At 39.5% G+C, this 12,912-nt stretch overlaps 1 protein-coding gene across 10 annotated transcripts in view; it reads right to left on the reverse strand.

Moving 5' to 3' along the window:
• The window catches only part of Iqch (IQ motif containing H), a 239,377-nt gene that overhangs the window by 132,047 nt on the left and 94,418 nt on the right, over window positions 1-12,912 (reverse strand). For all 10 annotated transcript variants that reach the window (XM_069995061.1, XM_069995060.1, XM_069995070.1 and 7 more), the window contains 2 exons: window positions 9,037-9,110; window positions 7,059-7,094 (listed from right to left, as the gene is read on the reverse strand). In XM_069995061.1, coding sequence (XP_069851162.1) covers window positions 7,059-7,094; window positions 9,037-9,110 — 110 coding nt within the window. The remainder of the gene's footprint in view (window positions 1-7,058; window positions 7,095-9,036; window positions 9,111-12,912) is intronic.

Here is a 12,912-nt window from a genome sequence, read left to right on the forward strand (position 1 = left end):
ATCAAATAGACCACTCAGGCACTGGGAAGCTATGGGTTTTGAGTCAGCTAAAGCATAACTGGAGTACATCTGTCACAGAGAATGCCACATGTGGGAGCACTTTAGACTTAGAGCAAGAACAGGCATGCCTCTCAAGAGAAAGACTTCCCAAATTAAAGCAGTGCATCAGCATTGTGAGATCCATTGAGCAGGTAAAGACAAAGCTGCTTCACAGACTGCTAGGAATAAGCCCTGATTAAAGGTCATGCCGTGCTTGAGGTTCTGGCTCCTTATGTTAGTCTTCTATTATTTATCTTCACAGACTTGGCTACTATTATTTGTTGGCTTCCATTCTTCCCTCCTTCTCTCCCTCCCTCTCACCTCCTTTCCTTTGTCCTTCCTTGGCCTACCTAGGAATTTGTTATTTCTATTTACTCCATCATTCCTTCCTCCCTCCCTCCTTTTTGTTACAAGGTGCTACATTCCGAGTGTGATATTACTGACTCAATAGCAAACTTTTCCTTCTGATGGAACTGGATGCCTGGAAACTTCCCTTTCTCACCTGCCCCTTTTTGGAACCAGGACCAGGCCTTTTGCTTTGTGAGATTCCTAAACTTCATTTGCAAAGTGTAATCACTAATTTAGGTAACATTGAGAATTCCTGAAACAGTTATTTAGGGGAAAATATAAGTCTAAAGCAGGAAGCAGGAAGACAACATGATGATTATATGTGTTAGCAAGATCTGATGTGAAGCAAAAACCAAAAACAAACACAGACAGGCACAGGATTATATCCAACAATGTAAGAATAACTAGCATAAAGAAAACTTTCAGAAGGCCAGGCACTGATGACTCACCCCTGTAATCCTAGCTACTCAGGAAGCTGAGATCTGAGGATCAAGGTTTGAAGCCAGCTCAGAGACTGTTACTGCCAATTAACTACTCAAAAACCAGAAGTGGAGCTGTGGGTCCAGTGGTAGAGCACTAGTCTTGAACAAAAAAAAGCTAAGGGACAGCTAGGCGCTGGCGGCTCATGCCTGTAATCCTAGGCACTCAGGAAGCTGAGATCTGAGGATCACTGTTCAAAGCCAGCCTGGGAAGGAAAGTCCATGAGACTTTTATCTCCAATTAACCACCAGAAAACTGGAAACAGCACTGTGGCTCAAGTGGTAGAGTGCTAGCCTTGAGCAGAAGAGCTCAGAGACAGCGCCCAGGCTCAGAGTTCAAGCCCCACAACTGACAAAAAAAAAAAAAAAAAAGCTAAGGGACAGTGCCCAGGCCTTGAGTTAAAGCCCAGTGTTACACACACACACACACACCACACACACACACAATGCTACCAGGAAAAAAGGAAGATGTTTCCAAGCTTTTTTTTGTTTTTTGACAAGACCTCACTATGTATCCCAGATTGGCTTCAAATTTGACTTTTGGTGTCAGCCTTCTAAGTATATATCACCACATAGGATAAAGAATTTCTTTATGAAATTTCATTTATATTGACAGCATGTAGATAAAGAATTCAACTCTATCCCTAAATCAGATATAGTTGAAGAACAAGATCTCCCATGGTAGTGTCAACTATTAAGATAGGACTTTACCTTTAGAAAATGAACATAACGCTTCTTCAGACAGACTGAATGTTCAATTATCCAAATACCAAAACATATTCAGTGTTGGTCATTCTAAATAACTGCAATGTATAAAAGGAATATAATAGATGGGATAAATTGGCTCAATGTAGACTGTATGCATCTATGGAGTCATCAGAATGAAAGTCCCATGTATTATTCATGTAGAATAACAAAGAATAGGTTGTTATCAAACAGAAAAGAATAAGTTCTTCCTGCACATTATGATTCTAAATAAGAGCCTACATTAAGAGAATGAACAGTGTTCCCAAAAGATAGAGTCAGAACAGGATGTCATTTATCTGACCCTGTTTTTTTTTTTTTGATAAATGGCCATGATGTGTTGATCTTTGTACAAAACAAATATCAGTATCTAACTGACTACAATTATATAAGAGATATACATGGTTTTTAGAGATAGAAGCTGGCCTCACCATGATTCAGAGTCAACATAAACACAGTTCTGAATTTTAAAACATGGGGATCTTGCTGGGGTCTGATGTCCCATGCCCGTAATCCCAAGCAGCTCAAGAAGCTGAGATCTGAGGATTGTGGTTTGAAGTCAGCCCAAGTAGGATCAATCTGTGAGACTCAGATCTCTAATAATCCAGCAAAAGAAGTTCAAGGACAGTTTCCAGGTCCAGAGTTCAAGCCCCAAAACCTGCACAAACAAACAAAAACAGGGGATCTTGCCTTTTGCTCAGTAGACAATTATGGGCTCAAGGGAACAAAGCTTGAGAGTGAAATCCTAAACGGGGTTCAAATCCACACTCTGTCACTATTTGCTACACACTCTTGGGCAAATTGATGCCCTCTCTAAATCTGAGTTTCTCATCTGTGATATCAACAAAGAATTGCTGTGGTGGCTCACATCTGTAATCCTAGCTACAAGGGAGGTTCAGATCATGAGGATCATGGGTTTGAGGCCAACCCAGGGAAAAAAGCTAGTGAGACCCATCCCAATAGAAAAAAAAACAAATAGCATCCCAGTTTGGGGGTAAGTATAAAAAGGGAGATCAAAGTCCAGGTTGGCTTGGACAAAAAGTGAGACCCTATCTCAAAAATAACCAGAGCAAAAAGGGCAAGGGCTCAAGTGGTAGAGCACCTGCCTAGCAAGTTTGAAACCCTGAGGTCAAACCACAGGAAAAAGACCCAGATTCTTTAATCTATATAAAGAGAATAAAAGGCACAAATAGAGAACTCATTGAGCAGGCATAAAGGAAGGAAACTAAGTATAAAAAGCCACTTGGATCAGCAGCAATTTTCTAGAAATAATTTCTGCAATTGGTTTGAAAGGTGTCATTATTCAAATGACTCTTGCTGAACTCTAAAACACATGCTGAGGGGAAAATCCCTACCCATAGATGTGCTTTCACAGAACAGAAACACAAACAGATCCGACTCTGATGGAAGATCAAACAGAACAGAACCAGGAAGATGTTTTAAAGAGATGGACTCTATTTTCAGTCAAATGTGAAATTTCCCTTTCTAGAGGCAATGTTACTTTACTGCAGCATCGATTTCTTCTTTTCTGCTACCCTTTGAATAGTCTCTGAGAGAATGTGACACAATTAAGGACCACTTGGGACAATGATTATGGATGGGTTGAACCTGTCAGGGATATGTAAGGGAAGCCTGACAGGCTAAGAATCAAGCAACCCCATTCTCTGATCCCTGAGCCAAGATACCCCATTATTTTCTCTGTAGGCAAAGGAGCAAAGGCTAGGCTTGAAAAGGCTACCAAAGTAAAGCCTGGAATTCTGATTTTCCTGAGTAAATGTAGTTTATGGGGCGGAGGAGGAGTTGGGGAGATAGAGAGGGAAGGGAAGGTAGGGGAAAAACAAAGGAGGGGGTAACAATGCTCAATAGGAAATGTACTCATTACCTTACTCATGTAACTGCAAGTATCTTTACAAAAAAAATTAGTTTAGAACAAGTCTATTGATGATCGGTTTCTTAAAGAATGCTTGCAGAATTTGTTTAATGTTCCATCTTGATGCATAAGGATTCTTTTTGTTATTCTTTGTTTGGAGGGTTTATCATTCTCTGGCATGGCATTAGGTGTCTCTTTATTATCTGCCTCCCTTATTAGACTCTAGGTCTTAAGAGGCCAGGACTTGGTTTGCTTTTCTCTGCTGTCCCCACTGCCTGGCACAGTATAAAGTCAAGGAAGATTTGATGAATGAATGAATCAATGTGTTAAGATTTAAGTTCAAGCTGAATGTCAATGACTCATGCCTGTCATTCTAGCTGCTCAGGAGACTGAGATCTGAGGATTGTAGTTTGAAGCCAGCCCGGGCAGGAAAGTCTATGTGAGTTTCTAATTTCCAATTAACCAGCAAAAATCTGAAAGTGGGAGTATAGCTCAAGTATTACAGCATTATCTTTGAGCAGCAAAAGCTAAAGGACAGTGTCCAGGCCCTGAGTTAAAGTCCCAGTACCAGAACATACCCACACACAAAAAAAATTAAGTTCATAGATACTTGGACTCACTTTTATAGCACAAGACTCTTCTATAATCATGTGAGTTCACTGACATTTATAATTCAAGGTGGAATGATATGATAATGGCTAAGAAAATGATGGCATATTTTAATATATTAAATTATAATAATAGAATATTATATAGCCATTGAAATATTTTAGAGTGCTAATTCATATCTGTAAAGGGTTAAGTTAGGTAAAGAGAATAAAAACCACAGTTGAACATATAAGCTTTAAATAAAGGAACAAGCAAAGCTTAGCTAATACCCAAGAGTTGTGATGTTATGAAAAATTTCTTGTATACTTTGGTACTTTTTTTCTCCTTCAAGAACTTTCCAAATTCCTCATGAATGAGCAGGTCATAATTTGTAAAAATGAAAGAGATAAAGTTAAAAAAATAAAGATTATCTCATGGCTTGCTGATAATTTAACCTTTTTTTCTGGAATACATGAGTAAAATCATTAATCACAGGCAATAAAAATGAGCAGTTAGGCAGTGCTGTGAGGACTGTAAAAACAATCCTTCTTCAGTCAATTGCTTCTTGCAAGAAAATACTTGTTTTTCAAATAAAACCATATAATTAAGTTCACTTTGAAAAGCTGATGCTAAAAAAGGAAGGTAGGTAGTATAGTAATTCCTAATGAAATAGACAAAATGGTTTTTTAAAAGTTTATACACTTTTTATTCCTTAAATGGGGTTTCTATTTATTTATTTATTATTTACTCTGTTGTTATTATAAAGGTGTTATACAGAAGGATTATAATTACATGAGTCAGGTAATGAGTACATTTCCTTTTATACAGTATCTTCTGTTTCCTCACTTTTAAATAGAGTTTCATGAAAGAAAGTAAGTCTAAAAGAGGAAAAACTAGCCTCGAATTTGCATTTTGGGGCACTGGGGGATGAACCCAGGGTCTACCTCATAGTGGGCAAGTACACTATCCTTGAGTTGTGCTGCCAGCCCATCTGTTTTCATTTTAGTTTTGAGATAAGTGTCTCCTCACTAACTTTGCTGGGACTGGCCTCCAACTTGCAATCCTCTTGCCTCTGCCTCCAGTGGAATTATAGCTCTGTACTATCTTGCCTAGCTCTGGCTTTGGATTTGTTTTGGAATCTCACATTATAGTTCCAGGCTGCGTTCTTGCCATCAAAGTAATGTCTGTCCTCTTTCGAACCTTTTAAGGATGACAAAAACAAAACAAAACAAAAAACTCTGCTAGATTGTGCCATAACACAAAGTTGCCAGGGAGCAACTATAAGAGATAGGCCATTCCCCTACCAGACAAGATATGCTAAAACCCAAACTGCTATTATATATCATCTGGGAACCTTTAAATATTCATTTTAAATCCTGGAACATTTTGTTCAAACATAACATAATTTGACATGAAAGAGAGAAAACAGAAGTTGACGCATGATAGCCCATGCCTTTAATCCCAGTTTTGTAGGAGACCGAGTTTGGAAGGATGAAAGTCAGAGGCCAGCCGGAGCAAAAAATGAATGGGATCTTCATCTCAACAAATAATCCTAATGTGTTAGTAAGCCGCTGCTATCCCCACTGCAAAGAAGACATAGGGATGGGATTGCAGTCTAAGTCCTGCCCATGACAAACAGTGAGAACTTAGGTGGAAAATGGCTGGAGGTGTAACACAAATGCTTGCCTAGTGAGCACAAGACCCTGAGCTCAACCCACAGTCCCCAAAACAAAAACATATGCAGAAACAAACAACAATAACAAAAAATATCCAAAGGACTAAATGAGATTACAAGCTTGATATCGAAATATCCTGGTGTCTTTACTTCTCCTATCTCGCACAAGGAGCAGAAATGTTTTGCCCTCTTCCCCATTTCTCCCTTCTTTAACCCTGTTATACTAAAATGAATCCTGCTAACTACCCCCCAAAACAGTACCATCCAAATGTCTTCTTCCTATACAAAAGGGAATTTTACAATAGAGGTCGGGCTTAGAAAATAGGATTTTCTCCTAATTGTTTCTTAAATTTGGATTTTAATTTGGAAAAGTTTTAAACATTCAGCTACTGGCAGCTGGCTTCCCTCTAAAATTTTTACTGATAAGAAAATCACTATGAAGAGAAAGGCTATAAAATACTCTTTAAAATGAGCCACTGAGTTATGGCCAGAGTGCTTTATACTTTCAAAACACTCTCCCACAAAAGAACCCAGTTAGTCCTTTCAGCAGTGTTATGAGAAAGGCAACAGCGTCACCCCACTAGTCAGAGGGAAAAAATGGGGTTCAGAGGGTTTAAGTGACTTGCCAAATCTAATTCCATCTCCTCTCAGAAAAAGAACCCAACATGCTCCAGTCTCAAGTTCAGGGTTTATAGGCAATGGAACATTGCTTGATGGCTGTGCTTGCCTTTTGTGGGGACTACTACATTTTTGTAGCTTTTTTTGTGTTGTTACTAGCTGTGATTGACATAACTTTAAATTTTAAGTCTCATGTCCTAGGTCACCCCAATTACAAATGCTGGGTTTGTACCTGCTTGATGCGTACGCATACATGTACACATGCACTCATAGAAGCACGTGCTAGGGAACAATTGGATTTATTTTTTTAACATTTTCGGTGATAAATGTACTTTGAAAGAATGAAATTCTTTGGTGGAGGTTATAACCTCAATCAAAATAAATAATCAGATCACTGATGTGAGTTGACCACATTTTGAGGCTACTGAGCCATTTGTTTGGATTATAGATCCACCGCACAAGGGAGGTTTTTCACCTTAAGTGAACCATGGTGGGATTTTTTTTTTTTCCTGAAGCATGATCCAATTTCTTTTGGAAAGGAAGCCAAAAGAACTTCTGTGGCTGTCCCAGCTGTCAGGCAGCCTTTCTCTCCCCCCCCACCCCCACCCCTTGCCACCCCATAGTTTTGCCCTGCAGCTAAAGCAAGGGACATCAGGTGACAAATTTCAAATTTCAACTAGTCACACAAATTACAAACCTGTTCAGGATATTCTGTTATGCTTCTGCCTCTCCCCTACAATGAAGAATAAGATGTGGTTTAAATCAAAATGACTCTCAAGGGCCATTTTACAAAACAAATAGAAGGCTTACAATCGCCTCCCTCCCTTCCCTCCCTTCCCTTTCCCTGTTTTCCCTGCTGGGCCAGCCTGTTCCCTCTTTCCCTACAAGCAGGAGCTAATCATTAGAAAGACCTTTCCCACCCTAGACAATGAGCTTGGCTTGCCAAGCCCCATTTGCTTTGAGGAAAGAGTTTGACAAAGTAAATATTGACAAAAACAAGTATAGTCAGATGGCAAGGCACAATTCACACAGCACTACTCTTGCTGGTGGTGGACTCTGGTGTCTCAGAGGTCTATGCAGTCTCTGGCTTATATCTCTATAGGTTCCATCTTTCACTTACCTTATCTTCCACGCTCAGTCCATTTTCCACCAAGTATATGAATAATTACAGCTACACTAAATAGCCAATTCAGAAATATTGTACCAATCTGGGACCACAGTCTTTAAATATTACTGCTTCTAGCAGTAGGGGATTAAAACGAGAGCTAATTAGCATTCAAAAAATGTTATTATTAAAATATTTTTGAGGCCAACTGCATACTGACTAAAACCTAGTCACGATATTTGTATTACTTGTAAGAATGTCTTTTATGAAACTGTAGAATCTGCGCACTCAAACAGGGTGAGAATCAAAACAGGTGCCTTCCTCAGACTTTCCATTCTGCACATTAGCCCGTGGCCACCTCACAGCCTGTTAAACAGCTGAATCTAAAACAATAATGCTGCTGGCCAAGCACTGCCTGAAGGCCTGTCTGTCTTGGGATCTACACATTTACATTTTTTTTTACCCACATTTTTCATGAAATACAAATATTTTCCCTGGCAACTGGGGTGTCACATGACATGCTACTACATAAACAGCCTGGAAATCTCTTTCAGGAGAAACAGCCCACCAGTGCCAAAAATACAGAGAGCCTCTTGAGGAAGATCTGTGTGTTAGAAAGTGAAGGTCCAAGAAGAACAGGTAGCCATTGACTGTGGAGACACAGCTAGATTTAATTTCTTCGATTGCACTCTGCAATTAATTTTTTCTGTTTTTCTGTTTCTATTTATTTATTTTATGAGAGCAGCTGAAAACAAACAGACAAACAAAAACAAGACCACATTGGGTAAGCCGAGAAATGACACGGCCAGATGTCTCCTTTCTGTGGTGAAAAGTTTCAATGATCACAAGTCTGATTGTGGCCCATGGGCATGAGAAATCCTACTACAAAAGTGCACCACCTTTAAACTAGGGGTGACATCACAGGATTGAATTACATTGTACTGTGAGGGGTACAAGTGTTAAAGAATACAGAACACCTTCCTCTTCTTTGTTGAGGCCTTCTTGTTAGCCTAGGCTTAAAGACAAAATCCGATCTCACAAGACTTCAGAGACACACCCAGTACAACACAAATTTGGATGTAAGCAATAGCTCTTATATCCTAGACTCCTGGAACTGTGGCCAGGTATTAATATCAGCTGACTTCGTCACTTAGTGAGTCTCACAATGATGTGACAGGACTGAATGATTTAGATTTCACTGATAAGTGTCACAGTGGCATCAAATGATACAATAATCCCCCTTTCTAAAATCAGGGGCTAACTATATAACTCAGTGACAGAGAGCTTTCTTAGCACATAGGAGGCCCTGGGTTTTATCCCAAGCATCACAGAAACATAACAGAAAACATTAAAATAACACTGTTAATGTATAATATAAAACACAACAAAACAAAGTATAACATAACATTACATAACATAACACAACAATATAGCACAATGGAATATAACACCCAGCAGCAGCTCCAGCTGCTCTATACTATACAGATACACTCCCCCCCCCAAAAAAAATAATCTCACAAGTAATATTGTAAATCAGAATATTTTCCTTTCTGAAGTTAGATATGAATACCTTTAGCTGTGGTTTCTTCTTGGAAGCATCTTCTGGTACAGTCGGGGGTGGTTTCTGGACTGTCTTGAAGGGGGCTGTGGATGGAGGTAGGGCAATGTTACCTCTTTTAGAAAGAAGGACGGAGGCCTAGGGTGCATGTTCTTAGGGTTGCACCCTGAAAGTCAAATAGCACTGTCTCCAGCTGTCAGTCTTTCCCGCATCCATTCCATGAACCATCAATGACCAAGGACTTAAAAGGGAAAGCCAAAGCAGGGGAGTCCCGTAATTCCATCAGATGCCAGGTTAGTTGGCCTTTTGCAAACTGCCTATGTGAAAAGGCAGATCCAAAAGAGCAGGCAAATTAGAAGGTAGTGGTTGGCCTACAAAACACTTCACTATAAGGTTTTTTGTGTATGTGCTGCTACTGGGGCTTGGACTTGGGGTCTGGGCACTGTCCCTTAGCTTCTCTGCTCAAGGCTGGTATCTATTACTTCTGCTATAACTTTACTTCCACCTTTTTGGTGGTTAATTGGACAAGTCGACAAGTCCCATAGACTTTCCTGCCCTAGCTGGCTTCAAACTGTGATCCTCAGGTCTCAGCCTCCTGAGTAGCTAGGATTGCAGGTATGAGCCACCCATGCCTGGCTTTTTAAGGCTTCTTTGAATAGAAATATTCCCAAGTTCATGTACAAGATAATTAATAGAGTTGCATATGATAGACTATTTACAATAGCTATTTACAATACATGACTGAAAAATTTAAGTGACTTGGGGAAGTAATACAGGTGCATGGCACCATAAAGATTATTTTTGAAATTAATTAAATCTACAAGCAACCACTTTTTGAGAACATATTGAGTGCATGGGGCGGGAGACCTTCATGCTAGCTAAGGGTTTTTCAATCCCATCTTCCTAGCCGCCTGCAGCAAGCTCCACTCCCCTTTACAAACAGCCAGAGCTTGGCGTACTCCAGGGAGAAAAATCCTTAGATTACTCTTTTCAAGAAGGGGAACAAAAAATTTAGATAAATGATTAATCGAATAAAAGCAGTTAAGTTTTTTTCATCTTAATTCCTTCAACTCAATTCCTTTTTTTTTCTGTTGGTTCTCTAACAACAATCTTTGAAAGAATTGACAAACATGATAAAAACCAGCATTCCAATAAGGGTTGTTAGGATGTAGTCCAGAGTCCTGTTTTGAAGCCCTAGTTTTGACTGCCTCAAGTGGGCCACAGGCACATTTTCAGCCTTTTTTCTTCTGTGTGTGTGTGTGTGTGTGTGTGTATGTGTGTGTGTGTGTGTGTGTGTGTGTGTGTGTGTGTGTGTGTGTGTGTGTGTGTGTGTGTGTGTGTGTGTGTAACAGTTCTGGGTCTTGAACTAAAGGCCTGGATACAGTCCCTGAGATTTTTTTTTTCTCAAGGCTAGTATTCTACCCTCTGCCACAAACTGTATCCCCACTTCTGCCTTCTTTTTTTTGGGGGGGGGGTCTGGTCGTGGGGCCTGAACTCTGGGCCTGGGCACTGTCCCTCAGCTCTTCTGCTCAAGGCTAGCACTCTACCACGTAAGCCACAGTGCCACTTCCGGCTTTTTTCTTTTTGCTTATGTGGTGCTAGCCTTGAGGTGAAGAGCTGAGGCCCAGAGTTCAGGCCCACGACTGGACCCCCCCCCCCCCAAAAAAAGCATATCTGCAATATAAAAGGTAAAAAAAAAAACTTATATGTAGCTAGAGGTGACTAAAGAATAATCTTACTATCAACATATTGACCAGATAACTTTAAAAATAGTGACATAATAAACACAATTTGGAGGCAAATAAAAGTTCAGGGAGCTGGGCATTGGTAGCATATGCTTGTAATTCTACTTATCTATGCAGGCCCAGAGTTCAGGCTCCACAACCGGACTACCCCCCCCCCACACACACACACACCAAAAAAAAAAAAAAAAAAGAGTCTTGTGGATTTTTCTGTCCAGGTTGTCTTTGAACATGTTCCTCCAAGTCTCCACCTCTTAAGTAGCTAAGATTACAGATATGAGCCACTAGAACTGGTAATCACATGGTATTTTTTTTTAAAGATAATACAGTTAGGCACCAATGGCTCACACCTGTAATCCTAGCAACTTAAGGGTTTAAAATCTGAAGGCCCTGAGTTCAAGCCCCAGGGTGCACACACACACACACACACACACAGAACAAGTAAAAATATTTGAAAATCATACCAGATCCCATTTGCTATGGAAGAATTTAGGCTGTAGTTATTTTGTCTGCTTCTCTTTTTTTATTTTTTTATTTTTATTTTTTATTGTGAAAATACTGTACAGAGGGGTTACAGTTACATGGGCAAGATAATGAGTACATTTCTTATCAAGCATTGTGGCCTCCTCCTTTGTTTCCCCTTCCCATCCCTTCCCCTCCTCCCCCTTCCCCTCCCCCCATGTCTGCTTCTCTTGTGATATCAGGGTGTTTTGTTTTATTATGCTGGTGCTGAGGCTCTAACTCAGAGCTTGGGTATTAGACCACTTGACCCATAGCTCCACTTCTGGCTTTTTAATTTTTTTTTGGTGGTTAATTGCAGATAAGACTCCCATGAACTTTCCTGCATGGGCTAGCTTCAAAACACAATCTTTAGCTCTCAGCCTCCTGAGTAGCTAGGATTATAGCCTCAGGCACCTGGCTGGCATCAGAGAATTTTTGACTATATAAAATGATCTCAAACATTTTTCTTCCTATTTTCTAGAAGAATTTGGGTAGAATTCCATTGGTTGTAAATTGTTTCATTTCCATGTACTTCATAGCTTCCAGAGTTTTTCTGGGTAGAATTTGGGGTAGAATTCCGTTGGTTGTTCAAATATAAATTGTTCAATTTCCATGCACTTCAGAACTTTCAGAGTTTTTCTCTAATGCTATGGTTAAGAATGTTTCTGATTATTTTAATTCTTTTTTTTTAATGTTTGAGACTTGCTTTGTGACCTGGAGAATGTTCCATGTGCTGATAAGGTAACTGTATAATTAGCCATTGGATGGACTATTCTGTAGATGTTCCATACAATATTTGTTTCTAGGGTGCATTCAACTCTGCTATTTCTCAATTTTGTCCATGGATAATCCCTTGCTAAAAGCGGTGCGTGACAGTCCCCAACTAAAATGGTATATAATATTGGGGACTAATATTGGGTATATATGTATACATGTATAATGGGTATAACATACACACACAAATATGTATGCATATATATGATATTGGGTTTATATACATATATGTATGTGTATATTTAACATATTTAACATATGTATATGTGTACATGTAATATATGTGGATATAAGGTATATGTGTATATATACATATATATGTATACACATATGTGCATACAGTTGTCCCTAGCTATCTCATGGTGCACTTACTGCAGCTTAACTGTATCATGATTAAAAAAAAAAAATACATAATAGTGATCCCTCACCTATCGCAGGAATCACAGTCCAGAGACCCCGGTGATAGGTGAAAATCCGTTAAGGGACGACTCTCTAATGCTGCTACTCGTGGATTTTCACCTATCATGGGGGGGGGGTGTCTCTGGAACATAACTCCCACCATAGGTGAGGGATCACTGTATATTTAGAATTACTATTTTCTTAATATTATCATCATAAAAGAACCTTTCCTATTTCTTTTTACTAACTTGGAATCAGTCTGTTTTATGTGATAAAGTATGGCTATTCTGGCTTTCTTTGGATTCCACTTGTACAGAATCAATCAGAGATTGATTCAGCAAGTAAAGCAGAAAACACAAACACACCACAAGGCCAGGCCTGGACGAATGGGAAAGATGTAAATGCTAGATGTGAGAAAGGGATCCTGTGGAACATTCCTTAGGATCTGTAGTTCCCATTCTTCTAGGAACCT

The sequence above is a fragment of the Dipodomys merriami genome, unplaced genomic scaffold (assembly GCF_024711535.1).
Source record: "Dipodomys merriami isolate MVZ:Mamm:240054 unplaced genomic scaffold, mDipMer1.0.p SCAF_48, whole genome shotgun sequence".
In the NCBI taxonomy this organism is placed as follows: domain Eukaryota; kingdom Metazoa; phylum Chordata; class Mammalia; order Rodentia; family Heteromyidae; genus Dipodomys; species Dipodomys merriami.